We start from the raw sequence: 24,322 nt of genomic DNA on the forward strand, positions 1-24,322 counted from the left end.
CTGGGGCCTGGACCTTCCACCTCACCTCTTCACCCAGCCTGAAGGAGCTGAACGTTTCTTCCTTTTTCCTTTTCGAGTGTCTCTCAGGGACATCTGCTGAGTCACGCCCCACCTTACAGGGACCAGCTTGGTCAGGAGGGTGAGGAGATGTTTTCTGCCTTTATGCCATCTGGGGTGGTGCTGTTTCCCATGGGGGCTGGAGATTCTTGCCCAGAGCCCTGCCCTCTCAGGCCTCCTTACCCCGGTGGAGAATCTGGGTACAGCTCTCGGAGCACCGTGGCATCCACGTCCCCATCAGAGCTGAGGTCCAAGGGTGGAGGCCAGTCCTCGGCGGGGCTGCAGGTGTAGCGTGTCCTGTGGTTCGAGCGGCTATACGTGTGCCTGTCGGACACTGCAGGGAACGGACATTCAGCCTGGGCCCCAGGCTGGTGCCAGGGAGGGTCCTCACATGTGTGCCTGAGGCCACTGAGATTCTGTTCTCTCCGACTCACCATCCTGCCCCTTACCAACCAGTGCTGCTTTCATTCCGTCAGCAACAGCCCCAGAATGTGAGCGCCAGTGCCCTGCTGGGCATGGGGGTCACAGGGAGCAGAGCTGGTCCTGCCCTGGTGGGGCTCCCAGGGTAGTGAGCAGCCTGTCCTGCGGACAGCCTGGTAGTGGGCAGCATGTCACAAGCTTTGATAGATGTTGTACTGGGGCTGTGGGAGCAGAGACGGGCCTGACCCAGCTTGGAGGTCAGGGAAGGCTTCCTGGGGGGAAGGGCTCCCAGAGCTGAATCTTGTCTAGAAATCAGCCAGGGGAAGAGGGGCAGGCCTGGCAGAGGGAACAGAACAGCTTGAGCCAAGAGGGGGAGTTGTGAAAGAAGACTGTAGTGTGAACGGGAAGCTTTGAGCTGTGGAGAAGGGCTGGGGCACAAAAAATGGGGAGGAAGTGTCAGGGAATGAGGACAGCAGTGGTCTCTGGGGTCAGGCCTCCGTCCCTTTAGGTATTCCAGGGAGAAAAGGGGTTTCTCTGATGACTACATGTACTATACTCTCTTCTGGTTTTTTTTTGTTTGTTCTTGTTTTTCTTTTTATCACATAGTACATCAAAGGCTCTGAAATGTCCCACAGCTGAGAAACACATTTAACTGTGCTTGTGCAGCATTTGGCCACGGAATCTTATTTTCTGAGACCTAGTAACACTGCTTAGGAAATGCCGATGGAGTACAATCTTCTCATTCTACAGCTGGGGTTCAGAGAGACTCAGTGTCTTGCTGGAGGCCACACAGCAAATTATTGGTTGGGCCGAGGGTGGCTGGATGTCCCAGCTCCTCTGCCTCCCAGTTTCTGACAGGTCTGGTAGAGGGGTGGGCCGAGAGGGGGGGCGGACAGTGGGAGCTGCAAAGATAACTGGTTGAGACACGAGGTCTCCTCACCTCCAACGGGCTCCCAGGTGGCTCAGAGGGCAGGGCATAACATCACGGACGGGGCTTGTCTGTCTGGGGTGGGGCTCATGACCCTTCTTTGAGGTCGGCAGCACTGTTGCAGTTGCCCTTTCCATTCTACAGCCAGAGGCTCAGGGTCGCATTGCTGGTAGAATGTGGAGCTGGAATTCATGCATAGTCTGTAGACCCCAAAGATTGCTCTTTCTACTCCCCAAATCTCTTTTTCTCACGTCGATACAACAATGAATGGAAAAAATCTGAATATGAAACACTATTTGCAGGTGCAGTCCCAGGGTTATCTATGGACCTCGGGAAAGCTCTTGGAAGAAAATATTCCAAACATAGTAACAGCGGCTCTGTCTGGAGGACAGGATCAGAACCCTTATTTTCTTCTTTATATTTTCTGTATTTTAAAGGTTTTCCACAGTGAACACATATTACTTTTCTACTAGGAAAAAGGAACCCAATAACATATGCTGTAAGAAGGAGCTGAAATGAGATTTGTTTCCTTTTAGGGCACCAGCTGAAGGATGAGAATTTTGGGAAGAAATTGGGGAAGAAACTCAGGAGAGAGGAAGACATGAAATAAGTGCGTGAGGACAGAAGTGGAACCGAGGCCACTGGGCTCTGGTGCCGGGATCCCTCCCGTCCCTGCCAGCGTTGCTGCGGGGAGGGTCCCACTCGCAGTGCCAGTAGCGGGGGGCGCTATGGCTGTCCAGACCTCGGGAAGGTAAGGCTATTTCCTGGTGGGCAGGTCTGAGAGCTGACCGGGCTGAACCACTCTGCTGTTCACCTCTCTCCCTGGGTTGTTTTTCTTGGGCCCCCCAGAGGCTGAGCGTCTCAGGGAGACTGAGGCTTCCCTGAGGCACTCACCTAGCCCAGACCCCAATCCTGAGATGACCCAGGTCAATCCCAGACATCCAGCTGGGTGGAGGTCCTGAGGAACAGCTGGAAAGAACCCCCTCCCCACACACACACCCTGTTTGAACTCCCCAAATTCCTTTCTTATCTCCTTTCCTTTCCAGTCTTCAACATCAGCACAGACCCAAATGGTCCAGGGAGGCCCAAATCTCCCTCTTCCCTTATTTACCCAAGTTAAGATATACTTCGGTTCATTATTCAGCCCAAATCCGAGGTTAACAACTTTGACAGGCCCGGGAGAGGGGGGAGGAGGAATTGGCATCCATGAGCACCTCTGTGCTCTAGCCCCACGATCTCATTCACCCTCAACAATTTGTGAGAGGGGGAAAGTGGCTACTCCCTTCCCTCAGATGACGAATCGGATATAAAGCCACTTGCTCTAAAGCCCAGGCAAGCGAAAGGGGACCAGAGCTGTCTCCTAAAGCTCAAGGTATTTCCATCTTATGGAAGGAGAATTTCCCTTCCTCCCTTCCTCCCTTCCTCCCTTCCTCCCTTCCTCCCTTCCTCCCTTCCTCCCTTCCTCCCTTCCTCCCTTCCTTCCTCGGTCTTTCTGTCTGTCTCACTCACTCACTCCTTCATTCATTCTCAAACATTCGTTGGCTCCTGTTGCACCTGACCAGCCTACAGAAGGGCCCTGTGGGCAGACAGAGGAGGACCGACTTTGTCCTGAGGGCAGTGGGGAGCCACTGAGTAGTGTTGAGTGGAGTCACAATTCAGTCATGTTGGCTGTCTTGTGGAGAATGCCTTGGAGGTGCCAGGCCGGTGGCTGGCAGGTGTGGAGGTTGCAGCATTAGTGAAGTGGCCCTGGAGTAGGTATTCTCGGGGTGGTAGGGAGAGATCATGAAAGTAGTTAACATTTACTGAGCACTTACTCATAAGCCAGGTACTGTGCTAATTTAGTCCTGACAATAACTTTTTGGGGTGGGTCCCCGTGTACCCATTGTACAGATGACTCACAGAGGTTAAGCAACTTTCCTGAGGTTGTGCAGTAGAAGCGGAAGATTAAGGCTGTTTTGGACCCCCTGGGTCTGAGGTGCCTCTGAGACTTCAGGGGCCGGTGTCTCGGGGACGTCTGGGTGAGGGTGGTGGGTGGTGCCTGGAGCTGTCAGGTGGATGAGATGGGCATGGGTACAGATGGGGTGGGTACAGAGAGAGGACCCAGGGCCCAGGGTTGGGCTCTGAGGGACCTTAATATTCCTCTCCTCAGAGAATAGGCATCCACCAGGAAGTCTGAGAAGGAGCCCCCAGAGTGGCCAGAGCGGTGGGAGGGAGCCCGGGAGGGGCTGAGTCACTGGAGCGGGGGGAGGGCATCTGAAGGACAGAGGGTCCCCAGGGCCAGTAGGGTGGTGTTTGTTGGTGCTCTGCTGCTTTCAGGTCCCCTCTTCCCTGGCTTCTTTCCAAGGCTTCTTGCAGCCCCTGTGCACCCCCTGAAGGCTAGGTGGTGGTGTAGGGGCATCAGCACCTCCAGGCTCCCTGCTGAGGCCCCAAGGAGGTGCCAAAGCCAGAGCTGAGAATAGAAGTGGGCAGAGAGGCGGGAGCCCCACAGAGGGGTCTCCACGGTAACAGGGCTGCAGGGCTGCTGTGAGTCATCAGAGCAGGGGCTGGGTAAGCAAAGGCTTGACCCCAGACTTGGCCTGGCTGTGGCCTGCTGTCACCCCACCTGCTCTGATGTCAGGGACAGGGCCTTGCTCATGTGGCACAGGCCCTGTGGCTCCACCACAGACTCAGGATGGACTAGCCTGCCCCTAGGTCCGTCTCTCTCCTCAAGGCCAAGGTTGACCTCTCAACCTTAATGTAGGGAACCCCTGTGGGCATCTCTCCTAGGCTCTAAGTACGAGGCGCAGGCTCGGGGGCACTCAGGCCATTCAACAAGTCCTCCAGCTTCCCAGTCTTTAAAATGGGCTAACACAGCTCTTGCTGTGAGGATGAAATGAAGTGGTTCCTTCCCTTGCCTGCGGAGTACTTCTTCTGGGCCAGGTCCTGTTCTGGGCTGTGAGCTCGACTCTCGGAGAGCTACATGCAGCTCCTGCTTTCACCGATGCAACACAGCCATCCTGTGTCGGGGTACTGATGGCAGTGTGGGTACGATGCTAAGGAAGTACAGGGAATGGGGGTCAACCCTGCCTGGGGGGCTGGTTGAGGAGGGGCCAGAGAAACTTGCAAAAGGAGGTGGTATTTGAGCCAGGTCTGGCAGGACAAGTAGGCTTTTGTCAGGTGGGGAAGTATGGGGAATGGCATTCTGGGCACGGGGAAGAGCATATGCAAAGGTGCAGAGGCAGAAAGCAGCATGGAAGAGGTGCCTGGGGAGGGGCAGGAGTGGAGAGCACGGGTCCAGTTATGTGAGGTGGGCGTGCTGGCCGTCCTGCGGTGGGGGGAGGTTGAGGGAGGTACCTGGGCTCCTGGTTGGGGGTGGGCCTGCTCTGAGCAGGAGCCCTGTACTCTCCGGGGGTCAGGCTGGTGATACAAGGGTAGGAACAGGCAGGCCTGGTCTCACAGTGGCCAGGGCTGGGGAGGGAGCACCACACCCTCCCTTTGGCAGACAACTGGGCTTCTTATGCCCCTGAGACATGGTGAGTGCCTCTGAGCTCTTCCTGATTACTCATGACCTCGAGGATGCCTCCTCTGACCACCCTGCGCCACCCATGGCAGAGCTACCACCTCCCTGATGCCTCCTGGGCTAAGGGGCCCCAGGGCCCGGGGTGGGCGGCAGCTCACCGTAGCCGTGCTCGTACTCTCGGTGGCGGCGGCGGCGGCGGCGATGGTGGTGGTGGTGGTGGCGGCGATGGCGGTGGCGGTGCCGCTGGAGCCGGGCTTGCCTGTCCCTGCGGATGCTGCCCACGATGATGGTGATGCAGGAGAGGATGATGACCACGCCTATGACTGCGCTTGCCACCAGCACAGGAGACACGAGCAGATGGCTGTGCTCTGAGCTCTCTGAGAACGTTGGGTAGAAGTAGCTGGTGCGGTTGTATCGAGCTACTGTGGACAGAGAGAGAGAGGACGCTGAGCCGGGGCACGGACCCTGCCCCACACCTTCCTCCTCCCTCCCTGCTGCCCTGTGAGTTATTCATCCCTAAATAAATGGAGGATATTCAGGCGCTGCTCCCCTCCTCCCCGCAGGAGCCTCTGCTAGTGAGGGCTGACCTCCTCTCGCCTCTCCTCTGAAGCCTCTGGCCTAGGAGCTCAACCAACTCACAGAAAGGAAAAAGGAAGCTCAGAGAGGGCAGTGGACTTGCTCAAGGTCACACAGCAAATTAGTGGCAGAGCTGAGGCTTGAACCCACTGAACCTGACTCAGTGCTAGACAAGGACTCTATTCCACCAAGACATGAGGTTGGAAGGTCAGCATGACTTTACCAAAGACGTGGGAAGGCATGGGGGATACACAGGGGTCAGAGTATGGGGACCAGATGTGCTGGCCTCCAACACTGGCCTCCTGCCTCAGGGGCGAAACCTACCGAGGGGACTCCAGGGAAATCGGGCAGGCCTGGGATTAAGAGCACTAACTGATCCAGACATGACAGAGGGTTGGATCAGACCAGGGAAGGCTTCCCAGAGGAGGTGAAGCTAGGAGGTATTCCAGGCAGGGGAAGAACAAGGGTAAAGGTGCAGAGAGGTGGGAAGGGGCTTCTAGGAAGGGGTGTGTATGGTGGGTCCCTGAGAACCCTACTAAAGGAAGCTTCTGGGGCCCACGATGGCTTTGTCCTCCCATAAGATAAGATGATGGAGCCCTGGGGGCTGGGGTCCCAGGGAAGGGTTGGAATCAGCCAGGACCATCCATGGGCACTCGCTGCCTCGCTCAGGGAGAGCCAGCACCACATTAGGGAGCGTCCGTGACTGCCCCTTAATTCCCTCCCACTCAGCTGGGCAGGGATGTGGTTTTCCCCTTTTATAGATGTGTGGACTGACGCTCGGCTCCAGCCCACGGTCACTCAGTCACTCTGTGGTTGAGCCAAGTGAGAACTCAGGCCCAAGCTTCAAAGTCCCGAGCTCACTCTCCACTGTTCCCTGCCCCAGGTGTGAGCCCTTCCTGAGGGTGCAGGTCCCATCTCTGGACAGCCGTACGGAGCCAGCTTCAGATACTCAGCGAGCCACAGGGCAAGCTTTCCTGGGCCCTGTTCTGAAAGCAGTCCCCCTGTCTGTCCTCCCAGAGCCTGTGTCCCAGTCCCTGTTCTGCACTTGTCACATATGATTATGCACGGTTTCCAGGGCTTGTGTCTGATCGCTTTCTGTGTCCTCAAGCTCAGCACTGGGCCTGGGCTCACCAAAGGTGCCCAAGCCATGTACTGAGTGAGTGGCTGCAGCCTTGAGACCAGATGGGGAAGTGGCAGGGAGGCCCTGAGCTGCCTCAGGGGAATGAGGTCTCTGTCTTGAGTGGTAATCAAGCGGAGTGTGGATGGTTCCCTCCCTGGGTAGTTGTAGGAGGGCTTTGTTCCCAGGTGAGGGCATGGACTTATGCAAATCAGAAGGTAGAAACTCAACTGTGGCCTCCTGTACCTTCCCATCCCTTCCCAGCACCATCTCCAGAAGCCTCTCCCACACTCAACCCATGTCAGGGACAGGTAGGTGAAGCATGAACTTGGGGCCTTTGCCTGCGCTATGAACACGCCCGCCAGCAGTTCCGGCCCATGCTGGTGGCTCCTGCAGCCTACTGACCTTCATTAGGAGGGGCTGGCCCCGAGGCCCTACTGCCTGGGCCAGAACGTCATCCTAGCCTGAGAGCCAAGCCTTTGCTCGCTGAAGTTCACTGGAAGCTGCTCCGCTGCAGGTGCCTTCCCTGGGGAGAGGGAGCTGCCCTTGGGCTTTGGCTGACTATGCGTGCTTCCTGGCCCTCTAACGTGAAAATGCCAGGGTAAGCAGATTTCTGGGATTCTTTGAGGGCCAAACACAGACCACTGTTTTGAGAGCCCCCACTATGTGTAGGTTCTGTGCTGAGAGCTCACTTCATCCCTGAAGCTATGTTCTCCCCATTTTATAGGTGAGAATACTGAGGCTCAAAGGTATTAAGTAACCCACCACAATCATATATAGCCAGTATATGGCTAACTGATAATCATTCTCTTCCTGTCTGGCCCAGGAGGCAGCCGCAGCATCCTTTTCAACATCGTACTTCACACAGTGATTACCCTGGTCACGAGACAAGCTTTTGGCCACCACTCATCTAGTCCGCCGTGCTTTCACTCCTGAGCCAATGACCGGGCTTTGGCTTGGACTAGAGCTGAGCCAGTGATCATTCTGCTACCGTATTCTCTCTGATAAAGTACAAGCCAGCTGGCCATCCAACCAATGTCACCCTCTTCCTCTCACCTTTGAAGCCAATGGCAGGGCTTGGGAATGTCAGAGACAGCAGCCCTCCTTGGGGACGGTAGGAGTGTATGGGGTCCACACTGCTCTCAACTGTCCTGTTCAGTCTGTTCCAGCTGCTGCGATGGTTTGGGATGTACTGGTCACCCCACGGTCCAAGGCAGATGTGCTACCAGAAAGCTGGCCATGGCAAGGCTGGAGGTGCCCAGAATGAGAACCTAGGGTTGGATTTGTGTGTGCATGCCTGCCCTGCTCAGCACGCAGAAACTGCTGCGGAGGTGCCAGTCCCATGGGGTCACCCTGAAGACGCCTCTCCCTCTCCCTGCCTCAGCAGCAAATGAGAACCTCGCTCTCGTGGCAGTGCCAGGCTCATCACCAGCCAGGTGTGGAGATGGCAACGCCCATGCCTGCAGATGGAGCCAGTTGGCGCAGGCGTCCGCCTGCATGGCCAGGGGGAAGTTAATCTTCCAGTCCCTGCGACCGGCGGAGGTAGGTGCTGCTTTAAATTATGAGGGAAACTTCCAATTTCCATATTCAGGGTCCACTTCATCAACAAGATAAAAATGACTGCAGAGAAACAACATGATGCTAGCCCCCTTTCCCACCGCTCTGCCTCGCTCTCCCCCTGCACCAGCTGTGGAAAGGACAGAGGGTAAGGCAAGCTTTGCCCCTATCCTAGACTTTCTTCCCAAGCAGCTTCTACAAAGGTGCTGATGATCAAGAGGAAATTGTACCTCAAGATACTAGGTCATCCCTGAGATGCGGCCCTCCCTCCACATACAGCATGAGTAGCTATCATCTCCTGGACACCTACTGTGTGTCATTCACCATGCTTGGTACTTTTCATGCTCTGTGTTATTTAATTCTTATGATGGTCCATGATGGGATCTCCAGTTAACAGGTGGAGAAACTGGGCTTCAGACAGGTTATTTGTCCAATGTCACTCAGCCCACAGAGGGACCCGGGTCAGTGGGCAGCCAAAGCCCCATGCTGTTAGCCAAGATGCTACTCTGTGGCTACCAGGCACTGTGCACTGGCGCTCATGTTTCTGGGATCTTGCTAAAGTAAAATTTTTCTCTCCCTAAAACGGTGCTTTGCTTTTTCTGGGCCACCTTAACATGTAGTCAAAGTAGGCCATGACCTACGTCTTATTCAGGGTGAAGGTATATCATCAGCTGAAAGAACATTGCTGAGTATTGAAGGGCTGGCAGGGCCCCGCCATGAAGGTCAAATCAAGAGACTGTCTTTTATCTCAAGGGTAGAGAGGAGACACGAAGGGGCGCGGTCACAGTGTTTTAAGAGTGCCCTCTGGCTGCAGAACTGGACGCAGGGTGGGGGGGCACCAGCGAGTAGGCTGCTGTGAGGATCCATGTGAGCGTGGAGCGTGGAGCGTGGAGGGTGGAGCGTGGAGGGTGGAGCAGGGAGCGTGGAGGGTGGAGCAGGGAGCGTGGAGGGTGGAGCGAGGAGCGTGGAGGGTGGAGCAGGGAGCGTGGAGGGTGGAGCGTGGAGCGAGGAGGGTGGAGCAGGGAGAGCGGAGGGTGGAGCGAGGAGGGTGGAGCGGGGAGCGTGGAGGGTGGAGCGTGGAGGGTGGAGCGAGGAGGGTGGAGCGTGGAGGGTGGAGCGAGGAGGGTGGAGCGTGGAGGGTGGAGCAGGGAGCGTGGAGGGTGGAGCGTGGAACGTGGAGGGTGGAGCAGGGAGCCTGGAGGGTGGAGCGAGGAGCGTGGAGGGTGGAGCGTGGCGCGTGGAGGGTGGAGCGAGGAACGTGGAGGGTGGAGCGTGGAGGGTGGAACGAGGAGCGTGGAGGGTGGAGGGTGGAGCGTGGAGGGTGGAGGGTGGAGCGTGGAGCGAGGAGCGTGGAGGGTGGAGCGTGGAGCGAGGAGCGTGGAGGGTGGAGCGTGGAGGGCGGAGGGAGGAGGGTGGAGCGTGGAGGGTAGAGCGTAGAGGGTGGAGCGAGGAGCGTGGAGGGTGGAGCGAGGAGCGTGGGGCGTGGAGGGTGGAGCGTGGAGGGTGGAGCGAGGAGGGTGGAGCGTGGAGGGTGGAGCAGGGAGTGTGGAGGGTGGAGCGTGGAACGTGGAGGGTGGAGCAGGGAGCGTGGAGGGTGGAGCGAGGAGCGTGGAGGGTGGAGCGTGGAGGGTGGAGTGAGGAGCGTGGAGGGTGGAGCGAGGAGCGTGGAGGGTGGAGCGTGGAGGGTGGAGGGTGGAGCGAGGAGCGTGGAGGGTGGAGCGAGGAGCGTGGGGCGTGGAGGGTGGAGCGTGGAGGGTGGAGCGAGGAGGGTGGAGCGTGGAGGGTGGAGCGTGGAACGTGGAGGGTGGAGCAGGGAGCGTGGGGGGTGGAGCGAGGAGCGTGGAGGGTGGAGCGAGGCGCGTGGAGGGTGGAGCGAGGAACGTGGAGGGTGGAGCGTGGAGGGTGGAGTGAGGAGCGTGGAGGGTGGAGCGAGGAGCGTGGAGGGTGGAGCGAGGAGGGTGGAGCGTGGAGGGTGGAGCGAGGAGCGTGGGGCGTGGAGGGTGGAGCGTGGAGCGTGGAGGGTGGAGCGTGGAGGGTGGAGTGAGGAGCGTGGAGGGTGGAGCGAGGAGCGTGGAGGGTGGGGCGTGGAGGGTGGAGGGTGGAGCGTGGAGGGTGGAGGGTGGAGCGAGGAGCGTGGAGGGTGGAGCGTGGAGGGTGGAGGGAGGAGCATGGAGGGTGGAGCGAGGAGCGTGGGGCGTGGAGGGTGGAGCGTGGAGGGTGGGGCGAGGAGCGTGGAGGGTGGAGTAGGAAGCGTGGAGGGTGGAACGTGGAGGGTGGAGCAGGGAGCGTGGAGGGTGGAGCAGGGAGCGTGGAAGGTGGAGCGTGGAGGGTGGAGCGAGGGGCGTGGAGGGTGGAGTGTGGAGCGTGGAGGGTGGAGCAGGGAGCGTGGAGGGTGGAGCGTGGAGGGTGGAGCAGGGAGCGTGGAGGGTGGAGCGTGGAGGGTGGAGCAGGGAGCGTGGAGGGTGGAGCGTGGAGCAGGGAGCGTGGAGGGTGGAGCGAGGAGCGTGGAGGGTGGAGCGTGGAGGGTGGAGCGAGGAGCGTGGAGGGTGGAGCGTGGAGGGTGGAGCAGGGAGCGTGGGGGGGTGGAGCGAGGAGCGTGGAGGGTGGAGCGTGGAGGGTGGAGCGTGGAGGGCGGAGCAGGGAGCGTGGAGCATGGAGGGTGGAGCGAGGAGGGTGGAGCGTGGAGCAGGGAGCGTGGAGGGTGGAGCGTGAAGGGTGGAACGTGGAGCGTGGGGGGTGGAGCGAGGAGGGTGGAGGGCGGAGCGTGGAGCGTGGAGCGTGAGGGAAGCCCGCAAGCCCGCACTTGGAGCGTGGAGCCGGGCTCAGCTGAACGCCTTTGATGGCAGCTGCTCCTGAGGAGAGTTCCTCCACCTTGCCAAGCTGACGTCCTTTGAGCAGGCCTCAGCGACAACCCTGGTGCTCTCCCCACTCTGTAGTTGGGGTCCCAAGGTCCCCTTCGGGGCTGTGCCAGGCAGAAGCCAGTTCTCGCGCCTCCAGACCTCTGCTCCAGGCTGGGACTGGGAACCACAGGTGGGTCAGAGGCCCTGCATGACCGCGGCCTGGGTGTGGGGCCGGGTCTGGCGCTTGCCCCCTCTGTGTGCGGAACCATCGTCACCCGCATTTGTAGGACACTGAGTCTTGGTGAGCTGAAGTTTGCTCACCTAGTTTTGTGGCAGAGCTGGGATTTGAACCCAGGTGTGTCTGATAATCCACGCACTAGGGCCCAGAGCAGGGGAAGAGAGTTGGGTGCGGTGGAGGTGGAGGCAGGAGAACGGGGCTCCGTTCCTGGTTCTACCACTCACTCGCTGTAGAGTGGGTTTGTCCTCTGCCCACTCTGGACCTGGTCGCTATCCGCCTGAAAGACGCTTAAAGACGCTTATTCTTGAGCCGTTTTAACTGCAGGGTGGGTAAAGGGGTCTGAAAGGGTGGGGAGGAGGTGGGAGCCAGGTGAACACAATGGGCGAGGCAATGAGATCCAGGCTTGCGTCGGGGGATGGGGTCAGGGCTGGCTGCAGGCTGGGAAACGTGGGGAACGTGCAGGGCAGGGAAGCTGAAGCAGACCATCACTACTGACTGCTTGCTGAGCGTAGTGTGTGGGCAGCTGTGCAGTCACTCTGTCTGGGTTCAGGCAAGTGCTCTTTGCAGGCTGAAGCCACCTGGGAGCACTGACAAAGAAAGGGCACCGATAGTGGAGGTGCTGAGCCAGCATCTTTAGGCCTCCAGACCTGCCCACACCTTCGGAGACGCTGGCTAGAGGGAGAAGGGGGGGCCAAGGACTGAGATCTGACTGATGGTTCCTGTCACCAAAAATTCTGAAGACATTTGTCATAGGTCCACTTGCCTGGCAAGTCTGGCCTCAGTAGTTCATCTCTTTCTCCACTGCTGAAACCACTAGGGTGAGGCCTTGAGGTCATTGGAGGGAATCTGGGGAACAGGATTCAGGCACCGTCTTCCCTCTGCTCACCAATGGCTGGTCTCAGCCTCCCGGCAGGGATTGGGACAGGGGACGTGGCAGGGCAGGCTCACTTGCTTGGGCACTTCTGAGTCCCTTCCCCTTCTGTTTTGGGCAGCCTCTTAGCCCACTTGGTGATATCACCTCGTTACCAGGAGACTGTAAAGGAGAGAGAGTACTGGGAACAGGTCAGGGACATATCCACACAGAGGGGCTGGGTCTCGAAGGATGAACCAGCAGAGCAAGATCAGGGGAGGGAGGAAGGGGCCTGAGCGGGAGTACAGAGGGTAAGGTCCCAACAGAGCTCAGGAAAGGAGGAGGTGCTCCTGGGGTGAGGCTGTGGGATGTCCCCTGAACATTGGGATATGGGGATGAGGAAGAGGCTGCTTGGCGTTCAGTATTCTTCTTACAATGGGACGTAGCTCTAGAAGAGGTCAGCTAATGGTATGTCAAGGCCCTGACACGTTTTACTTGGCCATTTGTGGCATTACAGGTGGGGCAGGTTATAGTGAAAACGAGGATTGGAATGTGAAGTCATCCACCTATTAATCAGTCCTCCATAAATTCACTCACCCTCCTAATGTATTTATCTACCTAGGCGTCTATTCAGGATCCACTCGATCAGCCATGCATCCATCCATATATTCAGTCATCCGTCCATCTACCCACCCATCCATCCACTCACCAGTACTCACTAAGTGCTTATTCTGTGCCTGGACACATGCTAGGCAGTAGGAACATGTATATGAATCCACTAAAATGAACCTCTCAAACCGTGGAAAGCAAGAGTTCCCACACAGGTGCCCCAGTGCTGAGAGGGAAAGTCTTGGTACACCATGGAGTTCTCTGCTCTCACGTCATGCACAGTAGCTCTGCTTCCCTCTGTTTTACACATCAGAGTTAATAGGAGAGTGCTCCATTGCCAAGTGGAAGATTTTCAGCCACTGCATTAAAATATAACTGGAAAAATATAAGTGACCACCCACAGGCCTTTCATGATTCTATAAATATAAGATGAAAGTGATTTATTCTACTATTGAGATAGATTCTGCCACTTAAATAAACTCACCAAAATTAACTCGATTATAGCAATTCAATGTCAAACAGTATCAACTGAGTATAATACGTCTTGTGATGATATAGGAAAACTGATTTGGGAACCTAGGCCTCATGTTCAATGAGGGGACCTAAGACAGCCTTTCTTCAAATAATAAGTAAAAAGCCCCACCGTATTCCTTTTCGGTTCGAAAAATGCAAGTCTTAGCAGCAGCTGACAGGAATTGTGTGATATTTACCTGGGCTGTCTTTTGATGATGACTCACGTTACCAGTGCCTTTGCTACTTCTGATTACCTATGTTTCAGTACTAGTGTCACTTTAGTGCTTGAATCCTATAAAGATTTTTGCAGTGGAAGTATAGTTCTTGGTTACCTACTACACTTAGAAACAGGTCCTCATTCTGTTTTTATAATATGTTTTTTGCATTCTACTCTAAATCAAAGCCAGTGTTGAACAAAGAGATGATGCTGTGCGCGTTTCTCTCTTGTGTGTGTTTCATCAGCTCGCCTTCCCCATGGCTCTTGTAATAAGGCAGTGGTGTATAGCTGGGCCTTTCATTCTTGTGCATTTAAAAATAAATGTCACTGCAGGAGAAATGCTGGCTGTGCTAGGATTGAGCAGAAATTGATTTTGAAATGATAGTAAACGGTTGTTAAACCAGACACTGAACTTCACCCGCTATGGTGGTTACATTACTTAGTTCAGTGTTTTTAATGCTCAACGTAATTCCTATTTTAAAAGAATTTAAGGAACAACCCACAGGTTTCTGAATATACAAACTCAGAAATAACATACTCTCTGGGAATCTGATAGTCATGTTGTTTTAGATAACTGGATTTTACACTTGGTAGATACGCCAGTGCACTAATGTCACTCAGGTGTAATGATCATCCTGTTCGCTTGCTAGGATGAGGAGAGCCACTGTGCCCCAGTGCTATGATTCTTATTGTTTAGACAGTGTTGGTGACATACTGTGCATGTGTAGTAGCCATGTGTACTATAACAGTACTTAAGCTATTGGGATCACTGTCAATATTTTAGTGTTGGAGGTACTTTTTTATCTTGAAAAAAATGAGAGATTTTTTAAAAAGTTTAAATTGTTTCACGAGCAGTCCTTTAAGTTTCATTTAACCTAAAACCTGAAATTTCAGTAATAGACAAAAACCCTTTAACAAGGCTGCTGTCCAACTTGAAAGGTGCCCACCTTGGCTTTCACATTTGTAGAAATGTATTCTTTGAAGTGCAGCAGTAGAATCCTCTGCTCCTAAGGAGTACAAGAGGGTGTCCCCTAACTGTGTGCTCCATATCGTTTTATTTTCTGTAAATTTTGAAGTTAAATATGCATAAAGCAAATTATATACAAGAATAGATAGTCTATATATAAAAGTTTAAGAACATCTGTGAATCCAAAGACATGATTATAAGAGTCAAAAAGCAGTCCACAAAGAGGGAGAAGATTTTTGCAATAATATATCCAGCACAGGACTGGTAGTCAGAATATATAAAGAACTCCTAGAAATCAGTAATAAAAAGACCCAATGAAAAAGTGGGCAAAAGGCTTAAACAATCACTTCACAAAAGAGGATATCCAAGGTGTTAAATACACTGTACTTAATCACCAGAGAAATTCAAATGAAACCACAAGGTAATATCTCTAGTGTCTAGCCGAATGGCTAAAGTGAAAAAACCCCGACGACGCCAAGCATTGGTGAGGGTGTAGGGCAACTAGAGCTCTCATACATTGATGTCAGGAGTGTGGACCGGTACAGCCACTCTGGAAAACTGTTTAGCTCTATCTATTAAAGCCAAACACATGCATGTCCCATAGCCCAGAAATTCCACTCCTGGGCGGAATGAATTCTCCAACAGAAATGCATCAGTATGTTCACCAAAAGTCACGTACCAGAACAGTGCTGTCCAGTATGGTAGCCACTAGCCGCATGTAGCTACTTAAATTAATGAAAATTAAATTAAAATCCAGTTCCTCAAAATTGAAGGTGATTCAGAGAAATAGAAAGATATCCCATGCTCCTAGATTGGAAGAATTAATGTTATTAAAATGTCATACTATCCAAAGAAATCTATAGATTTAATGCAATCCCTATCAAAATACCCAGGACATTTTTCACAGAGCTAGAACAAATAATCCTAAAACTTATGCGGAGCCATAAAAGACCCCAAATTGCCACAGCAGTCCTGAGAAAAAAGAACAAAACTGGCAGATACACACACTACTATATCTAAGATACATAACCAACAAGGACCTACTGTATAGCACAGGGAACTCTATTCAGTGCTCTGTGGTGACCTATATGAGAAAAGAATCTAAAAAAGAATGAATATATGTATAGATATATAATTGAATCACTTTGCTGTACACCTGAAACTAACACAACATTGTAAATCAACTACACTCCAATAAAATTAAATACAAACAAACAAAAAACCACCAAAAAACAAAGCTGGAGGTATAACCCTGCCAAATTCCAGACTATACTACAAAGTTACAGTAAAAAAAACAGCATGGTATTGGCACAAAAACAGACACGTAGATCAATGGAACAGAAAAGAGAACCTGGAAATAAACCCACACACCTGTGGTTAATCAATCTATGACAAAAGGGGCAAGAATACACAATGGAGAAGAGACAGCGTCTTTAACAAGTGGTGCTGGGAAAACTGGACAGCCACATATAAAACAATGAGATTAGAACATTCCCTCACACTATATACTACAAAAATAAACTTTAAAAGGGTTTAAAGACCTAAATGTAAGACATGAAACCATAAAACTCTAGGAGAGAACATAGGCAGGACACTCTTTGACATAAATTGGAGCAATATTTCCTTGGATCAGTTTCCTAAGGCAAAAGACATAAAAACAAATTAAACAAATGGGACCTAATTAAACTTAAAAGCTTTTGTACAGCAAAAGAAACCATCAACAAATGAAAAGACAACCTACAGGATGGGAGAAAATATTGGAAAATGATGATACCAACAAGGGATTAAAGTCCAAAATATACTAACAGCTCATACTGCTCAATATTAAAAAAAAATCCAGTCAAAAAATGGGCAGAAGACTTGAATAGACGTTTTTTCCAAAGAAGACATAGAGATGGCTAACAGGCACAAGAAAAGATGCCCAACATCACTAATTATTACAGAAATGCAAATCAAAACCACAGTGAGGTATCACCTCACACCTGTCAGAATGGCTGTCATCAAAAGGACCACAAATAACAAATGTTGGAGAGGATGTGGAGAAAAGGGAACCCATGTACACTGTTGCTGGGAATGTAAGTTGGTGCAGTCACTATGGAAAACAGTATGATGTTCCTTAAAAAACTGAAAATAGAACTACCATATAATGCAGCAATTCCACTCCTGAGTATATATCTGGAAAAAATGAAAACACTAATTCAAAAAGATTTATGCACCCCAGTGTTCGTAGCAGCACTATTTACAATAGCCAAGACATGGAAGCAACCCGAGGTGCCCATCAACAGACAATTGGATTAAGAAGATGTGGGATATATATACAATGGAATATTACTCTGCCATAAAAAGAATGAAATACTGCCATTTGTAACAATGTGGATGGACCTAGAGATTATTATGCTTAGTGAAATAAGTCAGACAGAGAAAGACAAACACTGTATGTTATCACTTATGTGTAGAGTCTAAAAAATAAACGAATGTATATGCAAAATAGACGCACAGATACAGAAAACAAACGTGGTTATCAAAGGGGAGAAGGAAGGGGAGAGGGACAAATTAGGGATATGGGATTAACAGCTACAAACTACTATACCTAAAAGAGATGAGCAACGAGGATATACTGTGTGACACAGGGAATTATACTTATTATCTGGTAATAACCTATAATGCAAAAATACTGAATCACTATGCTGTACACCTGAAACTAATACAATATTGTAAATCAAGTATACTTAAACTAAAAAAATTCAGCTCCTCATTTGCACTAGCTGCATTTCAAGGGCTCAGTAGCTGCACATGGGTTGTGGCTATCATATTGGGCAGTGAAGATACAGAACATTTTCATTATTGCAGAAAGCTCTGTTGGACAGCACTCTACTAGAATGTTCACTATTCATCCATAGCCCCAAACTGAAGACTACTCAGATGTCCATTAAAGTAGAAGGGATAAGTTATTTGTGGTATATTGACACAATGAAATACTATACGGTGATGAGAATAAGTGATCTACAATTATATATAATACTGTGGTTGAATCTCACAGTGGAATGTTGATCAAAAGAAGCCAGAAACAAAAGAGAACATCCTGTATGATTCCAAATGTATAAAGGTCAAAAACAGGCAAAACTAATTTATGGCGACAGAAGTCAAGACAGTAGTTGACCTGGGCATGGGGTAGTGACTGGAAGAGCACACGGTAGATGTTCTGGGATGCAGCTTATGATGTGTTTCTTGATCTGAGTGTGCTTAGTTTGTGAAGATTCATTGAGTTGTACACTAACGATTTGTGCCCCTTCCTGCATGTATGTTTTATACAGTGGTGCGCTGGCAAACCAGCTTTCCAGGAAAAAAAAAAGAAAAGAAAGAAAAATCCCTGATTTGTAGTGTTGGTTGGCAATTTCCATGGTGTAAATACTCCCATCATGATGGATTTCAGGCTGGCTACCAATGAATAAACGGGTCATGAATCTCCTGAGTATTTAAGTATTCACTCTTGTGAGCTGGTATCTTACTAAACAAACAAAAAACCAACCCCAGAGAATCCCCAGAAAAGGAATTCCTCAGTTCAGTTCTCACTCCTAACTTTCACAGGTCCTCCTGGAGTCTTGGGGACCAGAGGGGAAGGACTGAGTAGGCAGGAGGGAAAGGGTTTGCTAGTCTGACTGTCCACTGCCTCCACGTTAGACTGAGAGGGGACTATGTTCTAACAACCTTTGTCCTTTTAAAGACTGGCTTGGTAAGCCAGTCTTGGTATTACCATGCCCTCAGTATGATTGGCTTAGGGGTGGACATGTGACTAAATTCTGGCCAATAAGACATGGGGGTGGTGTGCTGGGGGACTTCTGGGAAAAGTTGCGTCACTGCCTGGCTTGATGGGGCCATCTTTTTTTTTTTTTAATATTTATTTATTTGGCTGTGCTGGGTCTTAGTTGCGGCAGACAGGATCTTTGTTGCTGCATGCGGGATCTTTAGTTGTGGTATGTGAACTCTTAGTTGCTGCATGTGGGATCTAGTTCCCTGACCAGGGATTGAACCCAGATTCCCTGCATTGGGAGCGCGGAGCTTTAGCCACTGGACCACCAGGGAAGTCCCTGACGGGGATCATCTTGCAATGCAGAAAATGTTGGTGTAAGAAGATGGAAAGAACCTGGGTCCTTATTGATGTCCATGTTCTCAATGTCCTGAAATTGAGAACCCTAACGCTGTTCCGCCTCAGGACTTCCCTCCCTGTGCGGAAACAATAAATGTCTTTATTGTTAAAAAAAAAGAAAAAGACGTGGCTTTTGTCACAGTTTCGCTTTCAAAAGAGGGCTGCTCTTTTTCTGCATCTTCACTGAGAACAGGGGAGCAGGCTCCATGTGGAAGGAGCACTTTATGTGGAGTCAGGCTGGGAGCATCAAAGTTTCAGCCACAAACACGCTGGGTGACCTGGTCCAGTCCCCAATCTGCATCTCAGTTTCTCCACCTCTGGTGTGAGGCAGTTGGGGTAGAGTCCCAGGGTAAGTCCTAAAGGGTCAGCAAAGGACCTCTTACATCCAATCTACAAGGTAGAGAGAACACATTTTCTTGCATTGTCCCGTTGTGTGCCTGTGATGGGATCTGGTGAACGGCTGGCATCTGGCTGGCCCCTGATTAGAGCCTGTCAGATGAAGGTGGCCAAGCATGCCATGCTGTGTTTCAGCACCAGCCTGGGGCTGGCTGGGAAGGGAGAGGGAACACGTGATCTCCCCTTGGAACGGTCTTGGGAGGACCCTGCAGGGAAGACCGAGTGAGTGCTGCAGCTCTCGTTGTGGGATGCAAGAGCCAGAGGTGAAAGATAGAACAAACTCTTACTGAGCATCTATGTGCTCAGCAAACTCTCAGTCATCCTGGAAACTGGGTCTCATAATCCCATTTCATAGCTGAATAAACGGAGGATTGGATGATTTAAATACATTTGCTCCAGTGGTTTTTTGAACCTGCGTCTTTCAGCTCTTGCTGTTTTTACTGTATTAGACTACATCCCCAGCCTTAGCCACATTCCTAGGGGAGACAAACATCATCCAGTGGCTGAAGGCCCTGGCGGATGGGCAGAGGAAAGCTCTGGAATGACTCTCTCGAGCAAGGCCTGGAGGTCACCTATGGACACGTAGTCTAGGTGGGGTCAGGTGGGAAGAGGGAGCAGCCCTTAGAAGCTGATGGTTTGGGGGCTAATGGAGGATACGGTTCTTAAATGCAGAGAGAAGCAAATAGAAGGAACTCTAGGAGGTGAAAATGTATCAAGCTCTCAGAGGGAGTAGCGTGGCCAGTGCCCTGGGCTTGGGCCTGGAAGCCCTGCTTTTGAAACCTGTCTCCTCCGTCGGTAGCCCCTGGGTCCATGGGGCATGTGACTTCTCTCTTGGGGCCTCTCTCTACTGTCTGGGAAGTGTGCAGGCCTGCACACTTCTGTGGTGACATCACAGAGGAAGACCAGCCTTTCCTAATTACCCTGGGCACAGTTCCAGGTGCAGGATGGGTAGCCAATCTAGGGTAGCCCTTGGCAGAGAAATGGCAGTGTCCTTACACATCGCTGTTTGCAGGTCAGTCCTCTCCAGTGTACTTGACTTTGGGGTGCCGTGGGTGACAACTCTGGGGGTCATGCTTTCCTTGGCAAGATTTCTAGATACAGAAACCAACCCAAGACTCAGTCTCTAGATCCTTCCCTTTTCCACGCTCCCAGGGTTGTGGCAGAATAGGCCGGAGGGGGACAAGAGGGGGGCAAAGAGGCCAGTTAGGAGGCTAGGACGGTGGTACAGGTGATGACGATGGTGTCTTTGGTCCTGGGGCTTAGAGGTGGAAGTGGCAAGATGGGGTCAGATTTGAAAGTGAAACTGTTAGGATTTTCAGATTAATTGGTTTGGGGGTAGATGAGAAGGAGAGCAGTAAAAACTGAGAAAGTTTGGGGCTTGAGCACATGGAAGGACTGAGCTGCCATTTCCTGAGATGGGGAAGATGACGGGCAGCTTGGGTGGGGTCTTTGAGTCAAGATGTAAGGTTTTGACATGTTCTATCTGAGATAAGCTGTAGACACCCGAGTGGACATCCGAGTGGAGATATGGGGTGGACAGTTGTATATCTGAGTCTGGAGTTCAGGGAGAGTCTGGAGCTGGAGATGTAAATTTGGGGACCGTCAGTGTATGGAAGCTGCTCAGTACCATGAGGTGGATGAGGTCACCCAGGGAGCCCACTGCCAGGGGACGGGGAAGTGCAGAAACTCTGCCAGCAAGGAGTGCTCTGCAAAAGCTGGGGATACTGCTACTGTTATTAGTACTACATGAAGCACTAAGGCTGAGGTTGATGCCCTCTTGCCAAGGACTCTAATATAAAATGATCGTGCATTTAAAACTGAGATTAGCTATCAGATGCTGAGCTCGACCAGAGAACTCTGAGGAGGGGCAGCCAGGGTGTTTATGGGGTTGCAGAATGGACTCTCCATTCGAGGGGTGGGGGTGAAGGAGCAGACGTGACTCTACCCTTTTTGTCCAGCTGCAGATTATCCAAAATTGAGCCCTGGAAAGACTCACCTGGGGTGTATCCCTGACCCCCACCATTTTCCAGCTGTGCCGCCTAGACTAGCTTCTTCACGTCCTTGAGCTTCAGTTTCCTCAGGCCTGAAATGGCCACACTGACCCCTCCTGTGCAGAGGCCACATAAAGAAGGCCACATAAAGAAATGATCGTAAGGCCTTGTAAGCCCTTTATCTGTGGTACCTCATTTGATCCTCAGAGCAGCCCTCTTGAGGTGGACAGTCCTTTCAACTTCCAGTTTACAGATGAGGAAACTGAGGCTCAGAGAGACATGGCCAGCCGAAGTCACTCCTTGTATTCCCTTGCCCGTTCCAAAATCAGACCTCAGCAAGGAATGGACAAAGGTTTCATCTCACAGGCTAATGATTATTGGGTAGTGCCTGCATGTGTTCAGAGGGAGTCTGAGGTTGCATTCGGGCTCAGTGGGAAAGAGCACTGCAGTTGATTAGCAATGTCTGCTCTGGGCAGAGAAGTGGTAAATTGCAGAGTGTGCCCCATCATTTGCCCTCCTAGCTTTCAAGTCCTTCCTTCTGTTGACAGCGAAGTCTCTGCAGAGGTAACAGTTACAATGAGCAGAGCCAGAAAACAGGAGTGTCCGGTCCAAACCCCGGATTCATCTCCAAAGTCCCCATCTCTCCTCATTTCCTGCATTCTGTTACCAAAGACTTGGGTCATATTAAGCTGTGTAGAGAGAGGGTGGTCAAAAGACAAGATTTTCAAGTTTCTTGAGCATCTCTCAGTGCCTGGCACTGAGCTAGATGCTCCTTGTGGTACACCACATCTGGGCATCAAACCAAAAGGCTATTATGACTATTTCCATTTTACAGATGAGCAAATTGAGGTTTCTAGACATTAAGTAGCTTGCTCCGGATCACACAGCTGTTCGTGTCAGTGCCATGTTGCACTCGAACTCAGGCACTGTCTATCACATCACACCAATGCTGAGGGAGAGTCAAGCCCATCCAGAGACTTTTGCAGGCTGCGATTCCTTCCAGCCCTGTGGGCAGCCTGTGAGCTTAGCAGAGACAAGCCCCACCTGATTTCTCTGTGGCTCTCTTTCCTGCTTGGCTACAGGCTCAGTCTCCCCTGTGGCCCCGAAGCCCCTCCTCCCCCAGATCCGTCCGTTGAGGCCACCTCCACCTCACAGGGAGCTCTGTGGAGCTGCCATGTGCTGGTGGCGAAGAAGAGGTTGTGAAGCATCTGTTCTTGGAGCCTGGGTCCTGGGGGAATCCTGGGCTGCCCTGCCCAGCTGGGGCCAGATGGAGGAGGCTCCCACGCCTCCAGCCTCTCTGAGGAGCCAGGCTGGTCCTCCTCACTCAGTGCTTAGGGCTGGAAATGGCTCACAGGCCTGCACTTGCAGGGAGACGACCAGACTTCCCTCCTGCAGCCTTGTGGCCAGAACCCTCAGGGCTTCCCCTCCCCTGTTCTTGCTGCCTCTCCCTGCCCTAGTCTTTTCATCTGCTTGACTGGGCAGAGGGGCATGGAGGTCCGCTGGGGCTGTCTCTGCGAGGGGCCGAGATGAGCTGAGATGCTCGGAAGGTAAGATGGGGCCGGGGATGTGGTAGGACCTGGGAGGAGTGGGCCCAGCCTGGTCTGCTTCATGGCTGCCCAGCTCCTGAGAGGCCAGTGGATGGTCCCACTTCACCCAGTGTCTGAATCTGTGGGTACTGGGCAGACGCCTGCCCATCGCCCTACTCCTCCCTGCCCTGGATCCACGTTCCCTGCTGACTCTCCCTGACCTCCTGAACTCTCACTCCTAGGAGATGGGTCTTGCTTGGGAAACTCTAGGGCTTGTTTTTCCTTCTGGGGACTTTCCCTTTTGCCCTTCTCAGTCGGCTGGGTGTAGGGGTGTGGAAACCTAAACAGGAACAAGCTGTGATTCCTATCCTGAGTTTTCCAGGTTTTAATGGTCTTTGGCATCTTTGCATGTATTGAGCAAGATGATTTTGTGAGCTAAGAAGGTTCAAGGATTCCCTGGTAGGTGTCTAAATTCACAGAGCAGGAAAGGAGGTGCTAAAAGAAGAGGGTGTGTGTCCACGGCAGGGCCCTCTTTGGACTTCCGGCTTCATCCCTCATTGCTCTGGGTCAGGTGTATGTGGATGTCTGGGGCCCTTGTGGCTCTGCATCCCTTCCTGCATCCCTTCCAGAACCTGCGTGAAGGCCTCTGGTCTGCGAGCCCAGGAGGCTGCCCATAAGACATCTGCTTCACCTCGATTTGCTCATTTGTCTGGTTGTTCCATAAACATCTACTGAGGCAGCAACTTCCAGGTGGGGTCTGAGGAGGGGCCCGGATGGCGGGGGGGAGTCAGAAGGGAGATCTGTTGACCCAGTTTGGAAACCCCGGGGTCTCCTTGGGCAGTTGGCAATGATGGGTGTGTTGGAGGAGAATTGACGGTCACTCCCAGATTTCTGGCGTGAAGAACTGAGTGGTGGTGATGGTGGTGGTGATGGTGGTATCCTAAACCAAGACAGCAAAATCAAGCAAGCCAGCGTGGAGGGGAAGACAGGAGTTCAGTCTGGGACAGGCTGTATTTGAGCAGTGGAGACGGGGGCTGCCCAGGGGAGCCAGGCAGCAGAAGGCAGAAGGAATCAGAAGCTCAGGCAGAACTGGGCTGGGAGAGAGCCGGGAAGCTGCCGGCCTAGACGCTGCAGTTGAGAGCAGAGTGAGGATGAAATGGTCTGAAGTGTTTGGGGCGAGAAGGCCAGCAGGATTGGAGTCTTGGGGGACCCAGCATCCCAGGGCAGGTGCGGGAAGAATCCACCCACCTCCAGCACCAAAGGAGACCAGGAATGGATGGTCAGAGCCCAGGGAGCCAGAGGGGCTGGAGGAGGACCTGAGGGCTCAGAGTCAGGAACTCCTCAGTGGAGGAGTTACCTAGAAGACTGATGTGACCAACAGCGTCAGATGCAGCTGAGAACTGGAAACTCTGGGATGGACTTAGTGACACAGATGCTGATGTGGTGTTGGTGTGGGGTTGGAGGAGCCAGATTGAAGCAGACTAAGGGTGCTGAAAGGGGTGCTGTGATCACTTCTTAAACAAGTGCAGAGAAAAGGTAAAGAGTCTGATTGGACAACATGAGGAGAAGAATCCGGCAGAGAAGGGGAGAGATGATGGAGGAAGGGGTGGGCCTGGACAACCCCATGGGACCCAACTTGCCGTTGCCTGGGACACCCTTCTCCAATTGAAATCTGAATAGACCCCAACCTGTAGATGTTAGCAGAGCTGCTCTGGCTGAAGCAGTGGGTGGTGGGGCTCCTGGGTTCTGCCTGCCTGGGCTCCCCTCACCCTCCAAGGAGCCTCACAGTTGCCCTGGGCTCCTGGAACCCACGGGCCTCAGTCCCCTTCATTTTAGAGATGGGGATGGGCTGGCCAAAGCCACAGAGAGAATCT

The 24,322-nt window shown here is 52.4% G+C and overlaps 1 protein-coding gene across 6 annotated transcripts in view; it reads right to left on the reverse strand.

Moving 5' to 3' along the window:
- The window catches only part of BEAN1 (brain expressed associated with NEDD4 1), a 38,159-nt gene that overhangs the window by 2,998 nt on the left and 10,839 nt on the right, over positions 1-24,322 (reverse strand). Inside the window, exons 1-4 of one of the 6 annotated variants that reach the window (XM_049702890.1) lie at positions 5,063-5,176; positions 2,300-4,437; positions 241-391; positions 26-112 (exon numbers count right to left, since the gene is read on the reverse strand). In XM_049702890.1, the coding sequence (XP_049558847.1) occupies positions 26-112; positions 241-391; positions 2,300-2,609 (548 nt within the window). In that variant the 5' untranslated portion in view covers positions 2,610-4,437; positions 5,063-5,176. Of the gene's footprint in view, positions 1-25; positions 113-240; positions 392-2,299; positions 5,031-5,062; positions 5,327-24,322 lie in introns of those variants that run through there. The other 5 variants (XM_049702891.1, XM_033407774.2, XM_033407775.2 and 2 more) reach the window with 5 other exon arrangements.

The sequence above is a fragment of the Orcinus orca genome, chromosome 20 (genome assembly GCF_937001465.1).
Source record: "Orcinus orca chromosome 20, mOrcOrc1.1, whole genome shotgun sequence".
Lineage (NCBI taxonomy): Eukaryota > Metazoa > Chordata > Mammalia > Artiodactyla > Delphinidae > Orcinus > Orcinus orca.